At 40.0% G+C, this 21,394-nt stretch overlaps 1 protein-coding gene across 1 annotated transcript in view; it reads left to right on the top strand.

The window, feature by feature from the left end:
• LOC103773828 (versican core protein-like) overlaps positions 1-21,394 on the top strand; it is a gene marked incomplete at its 3' end in the record, with an annotated part of 81,314 nt that overhangs the window by 21,819 nt on the left and 38,101 nt on the right. The window contains exons 5-6 of the mRNA XM_008941208.1: positions 9,125-9,418; positions 20,555-21,394. Of these exons, the coding sequence (XP_008939456.1) occupies positions 9,125-9,418; positions 20,555-21,394 (1,134 nt within the window). The remainder of the gene's footprint in view (positions 1-9,124; positions 9,419-20,554) is intronic.

Below are 21,394 nucleotides of genomic sequence, written 5' to 3'. Positions count from 1 at the left end.
GTTAGGCTGGCATATATTATATTCTTTTTTTTTTTTCCTTTTTGCACTGAAGAGGCTGTGAGATGAAGGGGTGTGATAAATGAGAGCTGTGTGTTTTGTTATGTTAATAGATGACGGCATTGCCCCTAGAAGCAATTTACTGTGGTAGTCAGCTGGACTGAGAAGGCAGGAGAATTCCCTTCACAGCTTTACACTGGCTTCAAGAAATCAGAGTCAGGTCAGCACTGAGCACACAGGAAAACTCATCCTTAGGCTGCTTATGTAGCAGGAAGGTGACTGCTGTGAATGAGATATACAGGAATTTTTTTTTGTTTTCTAATTATATTGTTAGATTTCTTGATTATTCTAGATTATTATAATAGTTAACCAAACATAGTTTCTCCCCTGTGTTTTTTCTTGTTTGTTTGGTTGTTTTTTTTAAAATTTTCCCAGAAGTTTTCAAATTAACTAGAGGCTGCAAATAACTTCTACAAGTCAGGAGTGATGGTTTTATGGATATAGGGTATAAGCATGGTATAGGCATGTTATACTGACATGCAGAGGAGTTAATTTATTCTGCTTGGATGAAGAGAAACAGATGCATGTTAGGAAAACACAGTACCACATCACAGTATCCTGCAGGATAAATTATTCCTCAGTGCCTTCACAGAAACTGAGTCTCTGAGCCAGAATTTCTTTTTAAGATGGGGCTAAGGAGCCAAGATGGCTTTGTCTGTGTAACAAAAGTAGTTTCTGTAAGAACAAAGGTTAGTTTCAAATGCAGAGCTCGTTTGAAGTTACCTAACATCAATGAGATTACACTTTGGAACCACTCATCCACAGAAAGTTAGCTGAAATGTCAAGGGAAGTCACTGGAAACTGAACACAGCAGTCAACTAGATTCTGTGTTGTATTTGCCATATTGTAATAAAACCGTAAATTGGTAGAAGATTTACAGTTGAAGATTTAAGGTTACACCAAATTTCTGATTGCCCTGCCCACCAAAGGCTGATTCTGCAAAATATCACCTTTCTTTTGTAATGAGTGCTCTCAACACTTCATTAATAACAAAGGACATTCATGGTACTCAGTATGCTGCAGAACTGTTTAAATATGATTTTTTCCATGTGAATTTGAAAGTTCATATCTGCACAGCCTATTCTGATTCAATGCCAAATCTGTTAGACTTCCTTGCACTAGATAGGCCCTTATTTGGAGAGCCTGTGTCAGTGGGATGACCATTCATGGAATAATGGATAATGGATGCTTGATTAATGATATCAAAATCTGGGCCGTAATGAGAATGTCACCATGGAAGTCATTGAACAGTTATTGGTCTTTTGGCTGCCAGTAGCATGTTACCCCAGAAGGCCATAAATGGTGGTAGGAATTCTTGCAATACATTTTAAATGTGTATTGAATTTACAGTACTAATTTGGGTATTTGCACAAAGGATTCGTAGGAGCAACACCATTTCAATTTTCTTCCTTTCTGGCCATGTGAAATCACAGTTAGCCAGAGACATGGATTTCTCCTTGAAACACAAGCTATTTGCTTAAATTAAAACCAGTTGTCTAGGCTAACTCTTACCATTTCCTCGTACTGAGGAAAACCAGACAGATTAAAGACTGAAGATTTATAAATTGAATATTTTGAGTTTTGCTAAAACACACAGAAGAATTACAGGAAGGATTTTGAATTTCTTAAATCCTAGTGAGAAAAATAAGAACTTGGAGTCAAAATATTATTAAGTAGGTACTGGACATGGTCTCTTATTACAAACTGATTTACATTCCTTGTATTTCATCATATATTTCAGTGTAGGATATGTTTAACTGCAGGGGATGATTTACTGATGAACAGTTTAAAGTAATTGATATGTAAAGGTCTGGATATAACTCTGAGGTTCCCTTAACACCTGCAGCTGAAGTGGTGTCTGCACCAGCGCCTTCTCTGGAATAATCCCTTGAATGGCAGCGGGTGATGGGGAAAGCAGGGCTTCCATTCTGCCTTCAGATAAGCACAGGTCTGACTGATTTGATAGTGCTGTGGTGTCAGAAACAGACAAGTGGGATCTGCTCGCGAGAGCCCACGGGTGAAGTGAGGGGCTGTGTGTGCATGGTGCAGAGCCAAAGCACAAACTGCTCCATACAGCATTGTCTTCTCACCAAAGCCAGTTAGAAACCATATATGTCTAAAAAGAGTGTGTAACATGCAGATGGGGACTCATGCTAAGAAAGTTATTTTGGGGTGGCTGTGGGGAAGAGTATACAGTCTCCCTTCCATGCGCCATTTCCCCCCCTACAGTGAGTGCAAGGAAGAAGAAGGAAAAACAAAACCAGATGTCCTTTAAATACTTTCCACCTAGTCTCATACAGTTTTGCTATAGTCATGGAAATTTCTGTGAGCATAGTAATAATTAAAGTAGTCATGGTCGAAAAGACAGCTTCAGGTGAGAAGTGTCTTTTGAGCTTTGGGCAGTAGAAGATCTATGGAGTCCATTCTGATTCTGGAGCAAGAGTTAGGTTGGACTTTGAAACAGGGACACAGAGAAAAGGGTCTTTTCTTCTTAGAGCAGGGCCTGTGGTAGAGTCACAGCCTTTGCAGTAGCTTATATTGGACATTTCACCAGCCTTATATTGTTTACCTAGTGCAGGGTCATGGGTCCAAGAGTTCTCAAAAGGGGTACAGAGCCCAAATAGAGTAAACCAAAACAGAAATAATACCACGGTGAGCTTTATGCATGACATTGTGTTTGAGCTCATAACATGATAAAGCTCATCTTTGGGGTGATCTGAAAATCCTGATGTCTGAGTGGTTATTGCAAAAGTAAAGCACACAAGAAAGACTTCTACAGAATACAAAGTTCACTTTCCCCCTCTGTATCAGTAAAAGCCAGCGACACTCTGCAGCTACGGCAGAGCTCTCTAAGGGTGCAGCCGTTGCCACACTTGAGGGCCAGCCCATGGGAAAATTGCACACTTCCGGTCTCGTTGAATGCAGTGGAATCCTGTTCAGCCCATGGTTTTGCATAGAATAGGCTTAAGACATTTCGGAGATTTTAATTAAATCTTTACTGATGTGTATCAAAAGGAGTCAACTAACTTGTTCTAACGCGCAAGAGAAAAAGGCTTCTCCAGCTCGCCTAGCCTTCTGCTTCAAGGTTCAACCTGGCTGCTGAGGTCGTTGTGGTTTTCCAGCTCCAGAGTGTTCTACAGAAAACTGTGACCTTGTTCAGGATACCTCTGTATTAGTCTGGTGTGTCAGAGAACCAGCCCTTAACAGTGGCAGTGTGGAGGAAGAGAGCTGCAGCTGAGACGAGGTGTCCTGTCTGTGAAGTTTGGTGCAGAGGGGGAAGGCTGGAGCATGAGCTGGATTAATAAACTCTAGCTGTTAATAACTGTATGTAGCATCCAAGCCCACTGCATACAGAGGAGACAGGTGAACCTTTTCAGTTCAGTCTAGGCCCAAATGTAGTTGTATGGTTTTTTTTCCAGAGTATTTGAGAAGAGCGTAGTGGTCTCTGTTGTCTTCACGCGTGTGTGGAGAGGAGGGATAGGCATGGGCAGTGTCTCTTCCCTCCTGGGGGTAAGAGCAGTCCAACAGTCCTGTTGGTGACTGCTGCTGCCTTTTGGCATGGGGCTTGTGGCCAAAGAGAGAAAGAGAGGAGGAGGAATGTGAAATTCCTGGGCCATGTGGTCCTTAAGATGGAATGGTAAATGCTTTAGTCCACAAAGTAGCCACAGTAGCCTCTTTGCATGCTTGATTGTGTTCTAGAAATGAAGATTTGGACAGATTCCGAGTTTCTTAAGAAAAGAAAGTCACGATGGCAGTCTCATGACTGCCTGAGCTTTGAACTGCCAAAATTGTGGCGGTGACCAAATGTTTATGAGGAGCAGTAGCAGCGAGTTACAGCTGCAGGTGGGGAAATCTCCTTAGAATGTTCCACATAACATCAGAAAAGGTAGTATTTTGACACTTCTAGCTAACTTTCTTACCTGACTCAGGGCACCCTGACCTGCAACTGTAGCCATAGAACCCTGGAGCTCTAACATCCCCATGAGGGATTCTTTGCGTAGTGAGTGTCCACCATTGTTCAGAAACAACTAATGAACAGGTCTAGAGTTCAGCACAGACTCATTATGCTCAGAAAAGGAGAGCTGCCAGATTCAGAGGCAGTAGTAAAGAAGGCTCCTGTTATTCTGCTGAGAGCAAAACGGGGGAAGAGGACTAAAAATATTACAACTGAATATAAGTATCTCCTTAGTATTTGTCATTGCCTCACATGGACTGAATAATAACAAGGACATTGCACAGCTGGTTGATCAGTGACTATCCACAGCAGTTGGTGTGTTACCAGGTGTGTCAAAAGCATTCAGTAAGGGACTTGCAGCTCCTTTGCAGTTTGTGAGAATCCTTCAGGTTCCTGTAAACTTTTGTCATCGACCTGCATGTGATTCCTTCATCTGCCAGGTGCAAATGACTTGTAGCTCATTTCGTTCAGCACAGTGGGTGAAGGTATGTGAAGATGAGTAGATGGTGCTCTGTGCTGGGAGAATAGTTCCATCCACATAGTCAGACTCAAAGATGTTCTCTAGGAAGTTGCAGCTCACCAGTCCCTTGAACTACGGTTTCATCTATGGAAAAATAAATTACTGGTGAAGTCTGTGCTGGAGGGCTTACATCTAGATTCATTACCTCTAACCTAGTCAATACATGTTGTGTGTTGACCCCTGGCTATGGTTCTAGCCTGCTTTTATTCCTGTGCTTGCTTTTAAGATGTGTGATTCATGAAATTCACATCTACAAACATGCCCAGCTCTTCTCCTCATGAGAGAGAATAAGTGAATTAACCTTCAAAGGAATGAAGCTTGCTATAAAACCAGCTGATAAGTCTGTAGATCTTAAGCTTTTTCCTTGGGGGTAGTAGTGAATCAGCTTTTGTCTTCAAGAGAAAAACCTGGCTGCTTCATCTGGCTTGATGTATCTGAAAAAAAAGAGGGGAAAAAGCATGACTTTCATCAGGTGTCTGTTTTAACTAAGCAAAACAAACACGTGTAACAGGAAAATCCTGGGGATTCTTCAAGTGCTCTGACCACTGAGGCTGAAAGATCAGCCTGAAGCTTGGTTTTAAACAGGAGCCAGCAATAATATACACTACATATTGTCTGCAGTCTAAACATTGTCACGGTCTCCAGTTCACCCTGTGGTACTGTAGAACGACTTTCCCCTCATCTGCTGCTTTAAGCCCGGGGCTTTGCATGTGTAATATTGCTAAGCTACTCCAAGTGTACTCCAGCTATAAAAACATTGCCTATGACTTTTAACACACAAAATTGAGTCTGCTCTGCTTTGGTGTTGGTGGCTATGTCATTTGTTTACCTACCAGAAAAATTTTCTCTCTTAATTTCCTTATTTTCAGTGTTTTGGCTGGGAAATTGAGGTCTTTCAAACATTGCAATAAAGATAGAGTGTAACAGGATGAAACCTCCTGCTAACTATGGAACCTGTTTTGCTTCCAAAAATAGTAGTCAATTTTAGAGACTTTATGGATTAAATAAATTTTATTAGTTTCACTTTCTCCATGCCCCCCCCTTCTTTTTTCATTTTAGAGGGAGTTCTTATGTAAGGGTCAAATTCTTTTCTATTTGGTACTTTGAAATAGTCAGCATGCTTCAGCTACACTGATTGACATGCTGGAAGTCAGGACTGGAGTACAGGTCCTTTTTCCATGGCCTCTTGGAAGCCTCTGTCAGTTTTGAGGTTGAGTCCATGAAATAGCTCAACAGCCCCTGAGCTTCATGGTACAATTTTTCCCTAAGGGCTTAGTGGTGCAAGAGGAAGTTCCTAGAACTTCTCACTGTTCTTCCTCCAGTGATGGGCACCTTTCCTCACAAACCTTATTCTGTGTTTCCTGCTCTATTGCCCAGCCTTTGTGTAGGCTGACTGAGGAGCAGTGTGGTTTCCAACCCAGGCTCTTACTATAAGAGTAAAAAACCATGTTGACAGTGAAGTAGGACTAGCACCTTTTTCACATACAACAAACTGAATTTCCATGTTTCTGTGGGGATTAATAAGTAGCATTTCCAGAACACATACCCAAAATATTTTGGTAGTCCTCTCTTTCTGACCAAGGAGACTGGTGGTGAGCAAATGTCTCAGCACTAATGATGTCAGAGGCAACATGGGTAGCAAAATGTCATCCCTGCACGTTCCAAGTGGTGGCACTTGCTACACATGAGCAGCAGTAGGTCCAGGTCAGTTGCCTCTGTGCCATGTGGGTCACCACATCCCCGAGGTGCTGACTTTGCAGTGCATGAAGTCAACAGTCTGCTCCAGGTGAGAAGTGCCGGAAAGCTTGTGCGAGCTCTCATCACGTAATATAGAGATGCTATGAATCAAACTGCCATTCCTCTGAAGAGGTGTTTTGAACACTGTTTTCTTCCCAAGTGCTCAACAGAAAACAAAATTTTTTTTTTTTGTAAGGTGGTTTTGGAAGATTACAGACATGCAAGGCCTTTATGAAACTCTTGCTTTGATTTTCACATTTCATTCCAACACTTATTATGCACATTAAGCACACACTTACCATGCAGAATTTTAATTTCCTTTCAAATTGAACAGACAAATTTTTGAGTCATATCTCTAGAGTAAATGTTATTTGGAATCTGACTTTTGCACTTTACTGGATTTTTTAAAATAAGAATTCTGGAATCACACAAAACTACACTTTAAAACATGGCAGCTTGCAGTTGCTCTGGTTAACACCTCTGTACCCTTTATCTTATCACTAGCATTTGTGAAATAAATGAGTATTTACTTGGTGTACGATGGAATGACACTAAGGGCACTTTGCTGATTCGTCTGCCACCTTTTTGTCTTCATGAATTTATCATCTCAAATTCTTTACTATGTCAAATAGCAAAGAATGTGACTTTGGACTTCATTTATTGAACTGTTCTGGTTATGATGCATTTCTCCTTAAACACACCGGCTTTTTTTATCTTTTGGTAAAATGCCCTTTTACAAAGATAGTATCTGTATGACAGCAGGTGACTTGAAGAGATGAACAAAAAACATACCTGTGGCACCAGTAGAAGAGATTCAATACAAAGAAAGATATGCCACCCATCTTTTAAACGTGCATATTATTAATATTGCATATATAAGCATATTCCAAGGTAAATTTAAGGCAGATTTCCATATAGAAATGCTCTTGTGCAGCTTGGACAAGTAAGTCCTCTGCAAAGTGAACTCTCTTACAGAAGTAGTGACTGAACCCTTCATTTGAAGTTGGAGCACGACATAACTGCTAACTAGGTTTCTTTGCTTTAACAGAGTGCAGATGAGAGCTAAGAGGAGCAAATACCCCAAACTAATGATACCATGCACAAGCTCCATTTGGAGGCATTGATCCAGATCAGTCGATGAAGAAATTGCTTTGCTATTTGCCTTGCACTGCTTACCCGTTTTCTTGTGTATTCAATAAGTTTCTCCCAGGAGGAATGTTGTGGGTTTGTTTGACTTTATTTGGTGTTTGATCCCCATCATATCTGTTTCTAGAAGCCATTAAAGTGCATTGTTTTTCTTACCTGTGTCATTTTCTTGTCTAACTTGTCTAATACCTTATATTCAGGAAAAATTTTTTCACTCAGGAAAAATTTTTTCACTGTGAGGGTGACGGAGCACTGGAACAGGCTGCCCAGAGAGGTTGTGGAGTCTCCTTCACTGGAGTCATTCAAAACCCACCTGGACACCTTCCTGTGTGATGTACTCTAGGTGACCCTGCTCTGACAGGGGGGTTGGACTAGATGATCTCTCGAGGTCCCTTCCAACCCCTATGACTCTATGATTCTATGATTCTATGACTTAATTGCAATCATTTTAGCTACTAGTTTTTGTATATGTCAAGGCTGTTCTGTGAGAGGATTAGGGAATAGTCCTCAGAGGAGAGGGGACTGCTCTGGAGAAGTCTTCCTTTGCTTAATTTCATGATATTGCAGTTTGGAGGGTGCGGGGGGATAGTATTGGCTATAATTCCAGGTCTGCCCCTAGATGCAGAAAAAGTTATTTTCTGCAGAACTGTTTAATAAAAAAGTACATCTGCTGTGTGGTCTGAAGAGCTGAATGAAACATTCTGGTGATTGTGGGAATAAATGATTCTTTGCTTTCCTTTTCTGACCCTCTCCAATAGACATGCTCCATCCCTTTACCTCTAGGTTAGAAACTCCCAACAACGTGTACAAAGAAACTCACACTATGGAATTGATATTGTAATTGATACAGCTGTAATAACAAAACAGAGTTTCTACCTAGGAGGAAAAAGAGAATTGGCACTTTGCCTCACTTCACACCTGCGTTCCTTTCTAGCCTGAAACAAGCATAATATTGATGTGAAAGAAACTGCTTGAGGTAATGTAGTTTCTGTCTGCCATTTGCTAGGTTGCTTTGAGATGACTGCAGAGGTAAGACAGATTGTGTGTTCAATATGAATAAGCAAAGCTTTCCAGCAACAGTGACTGTGGTGTTTTGGCCTGCTGTGGCTGAGGAAGAGAATTGCTTTCTTGTAACAAACATATAGAATTTGAACTGTTTTCTACAGATGAACATGTTGATTTCAGGTGAATGATGGAAATATGATGTTAGAAGCTGCTGTGGAGCAGCCAGTGAACAGCATCTGATTTTTTTTTGTGTGTTTCAAGTGAAAATCTAGTGATGACTAAAAAGGTCAGGTGAGAGGCTTGCAGATGTAGAAGGTTTGTTTTACTGAGAAAGTAAATTCTGTTGGACTGGATTTAATTAGAGCACTTGAGCTGTAAAGTCTACTCAAACAGAGGTCACAGAGGAGCTTCACGGCTGCTGTTGCCTCTGCCTAGAGACTGAGGGAGGGACTCAGTTTCCAGCCACAGTGTACTTCAAGGCATGAAGTTTGCATACAAATGCTTTGTGAAAGTTCATTTTCATATTCAAATCTGGCACATTCGATTTTCCAACTACCTGATTTCTTTTTGAGCAAGCAACTACTCAGATAGATTTCGGAACAAAACCTCAGCCTTCCTGGCCACTGACTGGAAGAGGGGAGCTAAGCTGCCTTGAGGGTGGAATGCGATGTTCAGCCTTTGTTATCTTCGTGTTCTTCCTGCAGATGAAGTGGTCCACGTCACAGTCCCCGAGAAGCTCACCTTCGAGGAAGCCCAGGAGCTGTGTCGGCAGCGGGACGGGGTCCTGGCCTCTGTGGGGAACATGTACGTCGCCTGGAGGCGCGGCTTCGACCAGTGCGACTACGGCTGGCTGGCGGACGGCAGCGTCCGCTACCCGGCCTCCGTGGCACGGCCCCAGTGTGGTGGAGGTTTACTTGGGGTGAGAACCCTGTATCGCTATGAGAACCAAACAGGCTTTCCTTACCCAGATAGCAAGTTTGATGCCTACTGCTATGAACGTAAGCTTTTTTGTTTTTTCAGTTACAATTTTCAGTGTGCTCACCATGCTAACCCTGAAAAGCGTTGTCCTTATTGTGTGTTTTGTTCCAGTTTATTTTTTTTTAAAAAATGTTTTATGACTATGGCTTTACAAAAAAGAGAGGAAAAAACAAACCAGATTGAATGTCTTAAAGCAATATTGGCAGACAGTGATAAGGTTTTAATGGTAAGATTTCAGCCTGAGTAGTGTTCTTACATAGAGTGATGCACTGCAGCCACAGTCACTCTGACTCTGTGGGTGCTACACATGTAGGTGCCTGAGTGCACCCTGGTATCTGTGTGTCATGCCAATGAACATAAGAGCAGAAGAAACATCCTACTTGATGAGGTGAACGATTGTTTCTAACTCAGTATTCTGTCTCCAGTGATGCCAATAAGAGAGGCTACTTACAGACTGCATGCAAGATTGGAATTTTTCACCTCTCTGAGATTCTGATAATTTTTGGGTCATATCTGGATTCTGGGCATTTTGTCCTGTCATTTTTTTTAGGTTTCTGAAGCAACTCTAAGTAAGTTCTCCTCACACTTGTTCAATGTTTCATGTGCCAGTCAGCTATTTCTATGGATGCTCTAAATTGCCTTTTTAACTGCTGCTTGTTTCCCTCCTGGTATTTTCAAAGGCACATCAAGCCTGGTATTTTCAAAGGCACATCAAGCATTTGACACATTCATCTGGTAAACTACATCAGTTTAAAGCAGATCTTCTCCACACCTGTCAGCTTTACTTTGGCTTTGGGGTTAAATATTCTTCTCTAGACTCATCGATCTTCAGTCACAGCAGCCCAGCTCCATCCTATCCTTTCATAAGATCCTTTTGTCCCAAAAGGTTCATCAGCGTTGAGTGTATCTGTGTTTCTCTTCCCTTTATCTTCTCACCTGTGCATCAGTTCCAGATCCCTACCTCTCTGCCTGGCCTTCCTGAAACTGGCAGTGCTCCACACACAACCATCATTGAGGTCTTGGTCTCATCTACCTGGCCTCCTCCAGAACATCACTCCTACATTTCTTTCTGTCATTTCCCTACACCTCCAGAAACCCATTCATGCATCTCATGGTGTGCAACATGTAAGTTTCTGTGTAACCCTTTCAAATATCACAGGTGTCTGTTAAGAAAGGATCCCATCACTTAGATGCATGACATCTGAGAGATCAGAGTGCTTCTTCCCAGCTGAACATCCTTCTTCCCTGAGACAGGCATCCTCCTCAGCAGCATGGAGAGGTTGGACTCCTCAACAGTTTTCCTGCAAGCCTATCTGTTCAAGGAAGTTCCTGTGATTTCAAATAGCACAATTGACATTAATGTGGAAAGGCTACTTGGGTTGAGTTAAAAGTTCAGAACTTAATAATTAACTACAAATATCTAGGGTTTTTGGACTCAGTCCTGTGACTGCAGGTCAGAACTACTGGAAACGTGCAGCCTTTACTATCCTCATTTTTGTGGATGATGAACAAACTATAGCTGCAGATCTTTCCAGCTTAGACGTTAAAGGCACATTTCCAACTTTTTGTTTGTGTGAATCCCACTGCTTTCAAACACTGTGTGCCTTTTCAACATTTTTTTTTCTGTAAGTTTTAATTGACAAATTCTAGTGACATACCATTTGCTCTAAAAATGTGATAAGTACTGAGTTGTTGCCTTTTACAGAACTGCTTTTCCTGCAAACTCTTCCCCTTGATACACAGAGAAAGGAATTAGACAGTCTATGACTATCCACCCTTTTACAGGAAAAAAACCCAACTAAACAGAACCAACACAGGTTGATAGACAGTGAGGTGCTCTCTAGCAATTTTAATTGATATCAGCATTACATAAGAATTAATTAAATGCTGCAGCCTAGATGACTTAGGTTTTGCCAAATACATCTGGGTTTATGTAGGAAAGTACAGGAGTGTAATGCTGAATACCCTCCTTCAGGGTGCCTGTCTGCCACATATTTCAGAAGTTACTGAAAGCTCTCTCACCTTTTCAGAAGGTGCTTGGGATCTCACAGGAGCCAGCTGTAACTATTCATTGCTTTTGCTAAAAGATTTATGCCATTGGTGAGTAACAGGACTCATTGCCCAACATCTTGGCCTTTCACAGGTAAAGCAGCTGCCTGAAGCAGTGGCTGTAGTGAGTCTCTCACTGCTGTTTGAGCCAGTCCTTTTCTGGGGCAAAAAAAGGGAGAGGAAGAAAAAAATGGCCCTATAGTACAGCAGGAGGTTTGAATTTAAGTTCAAGTCTCAAATAATTTTTTACGTGGAAGTTTCTTCCAAAATTCATGTTATTTCTGTTTCAGTGTAGTAGTCCATCACATGAAATCCACTGTCCCCAAGTTTTGAGTACTTTTAGCTCAGTATGAAGCTTTTACAGTTCCCACTGTGCCAGACAACAAAACTGCCCGAGCCAAGACCTTGACTCTCTATGTAACTCCAGTCCCACGTTTCTCGTTCTTACTGTGCTCGCCATGTCTCACATTACATTGTGATGTTTCCCCCCTTGCCTGAATACACAGTCACACTAGCAAAAGACTCTGTTGCTGAAAAAGAAGAAAAAAGAGTTGTTGTTACATGTATTTATGAGATCTTTGTCAGCTCAAGGGGAAAACAGAGACTGCCTCTGTGAACAGGCCAGGATCAGGCCAGCTACCCAGGTAGCGCCAGCGCCTAAGGTCTGCAAGCACAGATGTTCATGTGGTGATCTCTGTTTTTTTACAGCATCCCCATAAAGTTTCCTCTGCCTCCTCTGTGACACCTAGCAAAGTTCCCATTGACTCTGCTCCGAGGGTAGCAGCCACACGTTGCACGTTTAATTGGAAGTGAAATGGCAACGATGAAAGATCTGTGTCTGCTGCTTTTACTCATGCTGAGTAACACTACATTCCCTGAATAAGGAAACCAAAACAAATGCCACAAAGGATGAATCCAGGGCTTGAATTTACACATAGTTTGAAGCAATAGATTTGTGGCAAAGCAGGCATCTTTTTTAGTCACTACAAAGAAAATTCCTGTATTTGAGAAAGGGGATATTTCTTCCTTCAGCCCTGCTGAAGTCTTTGCTCCTATCCTGTGATTAATAGTCTCTAGTTGAAAATCTCAAAATATTAATTTTAAATTGTAGTTAAAAGAAAACTTAATCCATATTTTGGGTATTTTGCTTACTTTTAAAAAGGAATCCTATTTATTAAAATACATGAAAAACAGTTACCCAAGCAGTAAATTTGAATTAAAAATAATGCACGCTAGTTTCAATAAAATGGCCAAGTTGGACAACTTTTAACTTAAGTTCAGGATTTTAACTTCAGCAGTGTTCTGGTTACAAAATTACATTGTACAAAGTGTCTTGACTTGATGAAAACAAGAATGGCCCAGACTAATAATACATGATTTAAAATCTAAAAATCTCATTAAAGCAAAACAAAACAAAACAACTTCACTTTGATCGCAAATGGTTTTCTCCCTACAGAAACCACATGGCTCTGAGTTTCTGAAACATTATCCATGTGTTTCATCTCATCCTTCCAAGACTTTCACCAGACTTTTTAGTTCTTTTTTTTTCTGAGAAGTACCTAATTCTGTGTCTGACAGGGCTTGAAAAAGTTTCAGGTTAGACACATGACTTAGTGCTTGAAGCTCCTTGGAGGCCATCTTCAGAGGAAACATTTTTTGAGTGTTAACATATAGGACATACAACATATTAACATATTTGCAATTAAAAAAAAACAAAGTTAAAACTATGGTTGCTGAACACTTATGCTAATAAGAGAATAAAACATTGTATGAGGAAAAAAGATTTTATTTTTAACGGGTTCCTATTTAATACCTAGTTCTTGCATAGGGCTGCAGGGTTATTTATTTAATTCCATCTGTCAGACCCCAGTTTTGCCTGATCTAGTTCACTGAATTTTGTGAGAAGATTGCCACAAACTTCAACTGACTTTGGATGGGGCATTTTATACTATGGCATCCAGAGAATAAATTGCACTGTACTCCAAAAATGCCTTAATCCAAATGTTTACTGTTTTTGTCTTACACACCTGCAACAAAATGGAGCTGAATTTCATACACTAAGGTCACTGAATTTCTGAAGCCCAAATCTGCGCTGTTTTTGCTGAGAATTACTGACTTACTAAAACTGAATTCTTTCATAGACCTGTATTGATTTTGGCAAACCTTTCAGCAAAACATTTTTTGCTTGACTCAAAACATGTGTTGACCGTTTTTTTTTTAGACATGCTCTTTCATTTTGATTTTGTTTCACACACCTTTTATTTTTTAATTTTTTTCCTTTTGGACATGCCACTTTGATTTGGCATTATGATTTCATTTTAGCTGGAGATTAGAAAATTCCAGTTCTAAGACAGCGTTGCTGTATACGTTTATCATGAATGGAGTCCCCATTGTTTTGATGGTTTCAGTGCATCCCCATCAACAAGTTAACCACTGCTTGTGACTGAAGGCCTCTTTCTTTGATGCTTCATCCATCTAAAACTCAAAATTAGAGAAGAATTTAATAGAGGAAGTATAGCAAGCATCAACCTTTGTAGTATGTAGCAGGACATGTGAAATGGAAGTGGAGAATGTGTCTCTCTGCAAACCTTTCCCCTGCCCCACTCCAAAACTTCTCCAGAAAAATCCTCTGTTTCTTGTCAGTTCAAGTAGGAGTGTTTCAATGGGACAGGGGTGTTTGGTAATGCAAGGTGACTTGCAGGGAGCATTCTTCTATGGACGACTTCAGAACAAGGAAAGAGAAAAAAAAACCTTCTTTGGGAGGTCCTACAGCATCAGACACCGTGATTGCAGGCTAAGGCTCAGAAAACACCAACTGTACTGTACTTGTGCAGGAGCAGAAAGGATAAGATTTTTAGGCATAGTGCAAAAGCTGGCAGAAGAAATGTTGTCTTCCCTTTTGCTGCATGTGACTTAGTTTGAAAAACTTTGAATAACTAGGCATTTCTGTCCTTCTCCACAGCAACCGTTGGTAGCTACACGTCCCAGCTATTTCCTGGATGAGGGAATTATTTCCAGCCTGATGTCAGGGACTGTATTACAAGAAATCTGTAGACTTTTGATCAGTTTGGGAGTGATCACAGAATACTGAAGACAAGAGGGTGTGGTGACATCCAGGGACCAAAATTGGCAATCTGAAGAAAGAGAACAAAAAAAAAGTTTACCTCAGATGAAACACAATGGAGTGCTGAACATAATAAAATCATTGTCCTTCACCATTTCACAGTCCAGTATCAGAATGGGTAGAATGCCTTTGAGCAGGCAAGCATCTCAAGGTCGTGGCACTGGCCAGAGTGCATACAAGGCTGTTGGCTCTGCTTGTGCTTCCTTTCCCCTCAGTGAAGGTGAAGCTATGCAGAGGGCTTAAGCTGCTTTACCAAGCCAGCTAACACCAGATAGCATTTCTCTAGCTTTCATTATTTTGCTAAGAAGATAGATCTTTGTGCTTCTGTCAGATATGCAGTTTATCAAGACTTACATAGCTGCTGAGATCTCCAGTAATATCCTGGACCAGGTGCAGGAGGAATAAACCCCTGAAGCTCTGTGCTGGGTTTATAGCGACAGGCAAGCATCACAGAGGCTGTGCATGCTTAACAGCTTACAGCATGCTTCATACACCACTCTGCTTCGGGAAGGAAACTTGAGAAGTTAGTCAGACCATGCTGAAAGCAGCAAGAAGACCTCAGTCCCCTTCGGACAGTCCTGTTCTGGTACCTTACCCTGAGACCTTTTAAATGCTGTGTAAAGTATGAACAGAGTGAACCCGATTTATAGTCTGAGCAATATATCTGTTTGCAGCCTCAGGAAGTGGAGCTTCAGGGTGAGACTCTACTTTTGGCAGAGCAGGAGAACTTGAATTTATCTGAGTGATTCAAAACTGGGCTCCTTAGGAATGGTCCCATAACACAAACACTGTGGGCAGAGGGAAACAGGAAAGGAAAGAAGACACAGTTGAAGGCATTTTCCTGTCGTTCCCCCACATCACTGGATGGGTCAGGTAACAAAGACAGGATTAAGAGCAACAGGGTGAAGAAGTAAAAGAACCATCCATTTATGTGTTCAAATACAGGAAAGAGAAATTGATTTTCCTCTTTATTAGCCTTGGTCACTGCTGTGGGAACTGGCTACAGCTCTTGGGACACATGGGTAATTTGTCTCCTTTCACACCAGGTGGGGAGAGCAAAGCAGCAAGAATTTTGCTGTCTTTTCCTGACCCCAGTGACAATCTTGACTGTCTTTGTTATTCAATTGGTTTTGTGGTCAGGAAGCAAAGACCGTTGCTTTTATTTGGTGCTGGGATGCAGATTTCATTAGGAAGAGATGACTAAAGAAGCTCACTGATTTTTTTGTCCTCTTTGACAGTTTTATTATAAATAATGTGGAAAGATAAATGCTTTTTTGCTCTTGTTCTTTTGTGGATAGATTGACAGGTTGTAATTTGTTCACAGAACTTACACTTGCATGCAGGGAAACCAGGATCTAGCATATCCTTTGCCCTTTAAAAGTCCGACTTTAGAAGTTATGAAATAGCAAGTGGTTTCACTTAAAGAGTGTTTTGTGTTCACAGAGCTAATATAGCTGCTGCCTTTGTTAGCTGGAAGAAAAGAACGTTGGGCAATGGTCTGAAGATGATTATGTTTTTGCATTTTTCCTTAAAAATACGATAGACTAATAACTTTTAAATTTTTTTTTTAAGTGTCTCATTATTTTTTTTTTTGATACTTCACTTTTTAATTAGGAATGGATACTGCATTTAGTCCTCTAAATTATTTTCCTCATTACATTTGGCTCATGTTTTGATGTCAAAATACAGCATAGGTAAGTGGAGTTATAGAGAAGCTCTTATAGCTGCAGTGTCAGATTTTGAATCCTCCTTGTGCTACCACACTCCTCATACGTAATGAACAAACCTTCACATTCCCTGTCCACCTTTCTGCTTCCTGAAATAAATAAATGAGTGGGTACTGAGTCAATGTAACAATGGGAAGTTTCTGGCTCAGGCTGTTACCCAGAAGACCATCTTTATTTATTTAGTTTTAAACCTATTCTTAATCTTTGTCTTGTCCAGTTTTGAAGGTTCTGATAATAATTTTAGCTCCAGCTGGCATAACTTTTTGAACCAAGGGAACATTCAAGACCACTCTGTCTGCCAGGATTGGTAGCAGGGAAGGGACAGACTCATGGAACAAACTTAACAAAGCAGTAAACAAATTAACATACCAAAAAAAAAAAAAAAAAAGTAACCCTACCTCTCTGCATAGGCATCATTCTCTAAACAGGCTGGAAGGTGTCAAGCCATTAATTTTGACTGTCTCAACATTACTGAAAGTTTGGAATAATTTATTTTGGCTAGTATTTACAGAAACAATTCACTGTTTTTTCCTGGATTTTGCTCTGACATAATTTTTTATTTTGGCCGTTGGCAATGACACAAACCAATTTCTTTATCTGTAGGGTCTGTGTTCTTCCAGCTTATTAAGTACCTGGTAAACAGACAAATAATGTTTCTTAGTGCAGAGAAACTGCTGAAGTGTTGCAAGTTAGCCAAATAGTTAAAAATTTCGTGGAAAATATATATATAAAAATTAAAATATATGTGATCTTTAAGCATTTTTTTCTCCAAGAGAGTACACTCAGATATTCTGGAAATATTAAATAGCACAGAACAGGCCAGAATCCTTATTTGGTAATCACAAAGTTACACCATGTCTAACATTGTGCAGTGTGATTTCCTTGAAAAAATATTAAGTTTTAATATTAATCCATAATTTTGAATTCTTATTTAAATAATGGTGGGTGAGAAGTGGAAGGAAATGCTGTAGAGGGAAAGTATAAAATAAATAATCAGAGAGTAGAAAAAATATTATCTGTGCAAAGTAATATACTCTGTCCAAAGTCAGCTTCGTGCAGGTTGTTCAATGTAAAAGGAATGGACTGAAAACCGACAGGATAGTCTTTGATATGAGCAGCTGTTGGTGAGATAATTTACTTCCTTGCTGCTAATATGTTCATGAACTTTATTAGGAAAAATTTGCCTCATGTCTTGAATCAGAAGGAGGACAAAGGAGATAGCATATTGCCTGCATGATGCAAGGAGTACAGTAATGCAAAACAGCTGGGTGGAGCAGACGAGAGTTCAAACTGATGTTGAGTCTATTAAAGAAGCAACCTTCTCTTTGTTTTATTTTTTCCTTTTCCTCCAGAAAAAAAAACAAATGGCAACATTAATAGATTTCTCCTTGAAGAGGCATGTTTTTTTTATCAACTCAAATAAGTTTGCAGACACCAGTGATCTGTATGAAAAATGTTACATATTTATGATAAAGTTGTTTTATCAACTTTAGTAAAATCAACTTGTAGTTGATTTTATTCAGAACTACTCTTTGGACACTCACATCTCCCTGTTAGTTTCCGCAGGAGAAAATTTGTCCATTTATTGATAAACTCAATTAAAACTTTAAGATTTTAAAATCTGTTCTCATACTCTCAATTTTGTTTGCATTTCTTAGAGGGTATTATGTTTTAATGTTCTTTTTAACAGTGATCTTGATAGTCACTGAAAAGTTTTGTGAGAATTTGTACTGAATGAGTACTTGATGTTGGCTGCGAAGAAATTCAGTCTGCGTAAAGGAAACTCATCCTGTGGCTAGAAGGGAGAACATAAGATTGTGCTGTCTTCTCTCCATTTTGACATTAAAAAGAGCTGTTAGGGTAATTTGGTGGATTCTTTGGTAGAAATTTAATAATTACCAATTACTACTCAGGAGGACAGTGCTAATTTACTTGTATTCACTCTTCACTCCCTAATTGTGAACTAAATATCTGTGGTTTAAAGTATCCTCATGCAAACAGACGGGGGAAAAAAATTGTAAAGATTTGTTGATTGTTGATTATTTGAACACAATCTCACACTTGAAACACATACACATTGAAAAAAGCAAAAAACATCCACCTAAAAGTACGCTATGTATCCACCTATAAGTAGCTAAGTCCTGTTTGTAAAACCACAAACAGATTTAACATATGGTAGGGAAAAGAGTCCATTCCTTTTTCTGCTGACAGAGAATACCACCACTTCTAAACATAGTGACTGTTTTATTTCTTACCCCTCCCCAATTTCCTTTTCTCCTCTCATTCAAGAAAGCTGAAATTTCAGCTCTTTTTCCTCATTTCCCTACTCTGTTTAATTTCATTCTTCTCTAAAAGAATCAACCTATTCTTTCAGATATTCTAAGCAGCCATCCACTGAAAAGCCTGTCTACTTCAGTGTAAATCAAATAAGTCTCTTGCAAAGGTGACACTTTCAAAGCCTGGTGTGTGTGAGACTAAAAGAATATTTGTGTGACCCTAACTTACACATGCAGAATTCATATCTACAAATATTAAAAGGGTATCTAAGTAGGCATAGGTGTGTGAAGAGAACTGATTTGTGCATACATACTGTGTGTGCTTGAGTACAAACTGTCATTGCACAAACGCGTGATGAGCTTGAGTCTTTCTAAATTTTTCCCTCTTTTCTTTTTTCATCCTCTTGGCCATACTAATGCTCTTGCAGGTCTTGAGTCAGTCAGAGGCTGCACCATCATGTGAAACATCTTCATCCCCATATGCCAGGCAGTAACAATCCATCCTTGGAACTCACTTTTTCTCCCGATAACTGGTATCCATAGCTTACCTTGAGTAAAGTTCCCTGATCTCTTTTGTTAACTCACAGCTATAATAATGAGTCTTTGGCTTGTAAAATACTGTAGCTGTTTTGATTTTTGCATGTGAGGAGAATAGATTTCTTTGCTCTATTAGAAGTTGAGCAATATTTTCTTTTACAAGAAGCTATATATGTAGTTTTGTCTGTCTGGTAAGCAGTTAGTCCTCATACACACAGCCTGTTAATGCATTCTTCATATAATTATCATGATTTGAAGACCGTATTTTGTACTTTACTTGCATTAATATAAAGCTTTGCATCCATATTAGGCTCAGACACTTGGCAATTAACAGCACTGATTTAAGACATTCATCTCTTCCACCTGTCTGCTCCATTTGCCCTTCTGAAGATTACTGACCTGAAAGAACTGGCAGAAGGGAAGATGTTTCCACCCTGAGCTTTTCCTGAACAAATCCTATTTTCTGAGCACAAGCTCACCTTTTTCAGGAGTTTAAAATCTGATACCAAACTTTGAAGTGTCATGGTTGTCAGCACATTTTTTTTCCTCAGATAGAATGGAAATCTGGGGCAGAAGGAGTGGATGATGCATAAGGCAGCAAGATGTTTTTAAAACATCACAGTCTAGTTCTCTGGAAAGACCTTTTTTTTTGTATCTCTTGCAAACCTAGGATAGCTATCCTCTCACTCTTCCCATCATCCAGAGGGTTCAGCACTCTGCCTTTTCATGTTCAGTGCTCCCATAAAAGCACTTTTGTGTGTGAAGGAGTTTCAGATGTGTATCTTTGAAGTGTTTTCCAAAGATCAACATCATTATAGTATTAAGTTTATGGTCTTACGGTTTACTCTTCTCACCTTTCCCCATAATAAATTTCTCTCAGTATAATTTAAAAGCAGAGCAGCAGCTCTTGTGCAGTTGTAAAACAGTATTTTCTGATGGCATGTTTGCTCCTGTTGCTTAAGCATCTTCTCACTCCGGCGAGGGTTCCTTTTTGCAGTGTGTAATTGTGTGCTGAAAATAAACCGAGGTGGTATTTCATTCCCTTTATACATTTGAGTTCTGTTACAGTCAGCTTTGAAGAAAACCCACAGGTTTGCAGTACCACTCATTCATGACATCATGAAATAAACCTCTATATTCCCTAATCGGTTACTTAGCTGTCTGATGAATACTGGTACAATATGAGGACTTCTTGGGGTAATTGTATAAACAGAGTATGAAGAATAATGCTACTCTTCTCATTTCATGACTAAGTTAGATGTTGTGCAGCTTTGTCATGTGTTAATGTCATTCAAAGCTCTGTTATACACTAAACTATATAAATCCTTTTATATTTTCGGTGCAGCACTTAGATTTTGTTGTGGAAATTGAAACTGAATTAAAGTGACATTTGTTTGTGTTTTGACTGAGTGATTCCTTAACAGTTTTTTTTTCTTTTTTAAGGTAAAAAGATCGTATCAGAGCCTACAACTGTTAAGCTGATTACATCTCTGAAAACTGACAGTGTGAAGTTGTCGCCTGCTAAAGTTACTCCTAAACCTCCTGTTTTTGAGACTTCGGTTACTGAAGCGGCTGTCACCAAAACAGAGGTTCCTGCTTTGGAGGAAACAACCTTAGAGACTAAAGAAGATACAGCAATGACTACTGATGTGGCTGAGGAAAAAAGGGAACTGGAGGTGCTCATGGAGAATATTAAGTTAACCACCCTTCTACCTCAGACTGTGACAGATGGCGAAATAAGCACTTATGATACACTGGGAAGGACTGAATATGATGTTTCACCTAGGTTAACAGAGAGCACATCTGCAGCTTTGGAACTGGACCACACTTACTCAGAAGCAGAATTGTCCGAGGATCAAGGTAGGTCTGAAAGCATTGAGGACGCTTTCTTGACCTCTGTAATTTTTCAGGATAGCACAGCTGTAGCTAAGAGTTCCACTGGTTTATGGGAAGATACTGAAACAGGAGATGCACACAAACATGATGCTGATAATCAGACTGAACAAATAGAAGTGGGTCCTATGATGACAGCTACAGATAGCTTGCGGCCAGCTTCTCAGAGAGAGTTTCCCAGGACAGGGGATTCAGTTTCACTAACAAAAGAGAATGTGTATCTTGGTGCCCACTCAACAAAAGAACCCACAAAAAAGTCAATGGAGGCAAAATCTGACAAGAAACTTACAACTGTTTTAATCCCTAAAGCTTTATTCACTGATCAGTATGATCTTACTACAGAGGGGGAGGGCAGCGAGAGCATGTACACCGTTATGCCTGGTAGAGTTT

This window comes from Merops nubicus, unplaced genomic scaffold (genome assembly GCF_000691845.1).
Source record: "Merops nubicus isolate BGI_N331 unplaced genomic scaffold, ASM69184v1 scaffold3085, whole genome shotgun sequence".
NCBI lineage: Eukaryota > Metazoa > Chordata > Aves > Coraciiformes > Meropidae > Merops > Merops nubicus.
This window is presented reverse-complemented; position numbering and strand designations above follow the sequence as displayed.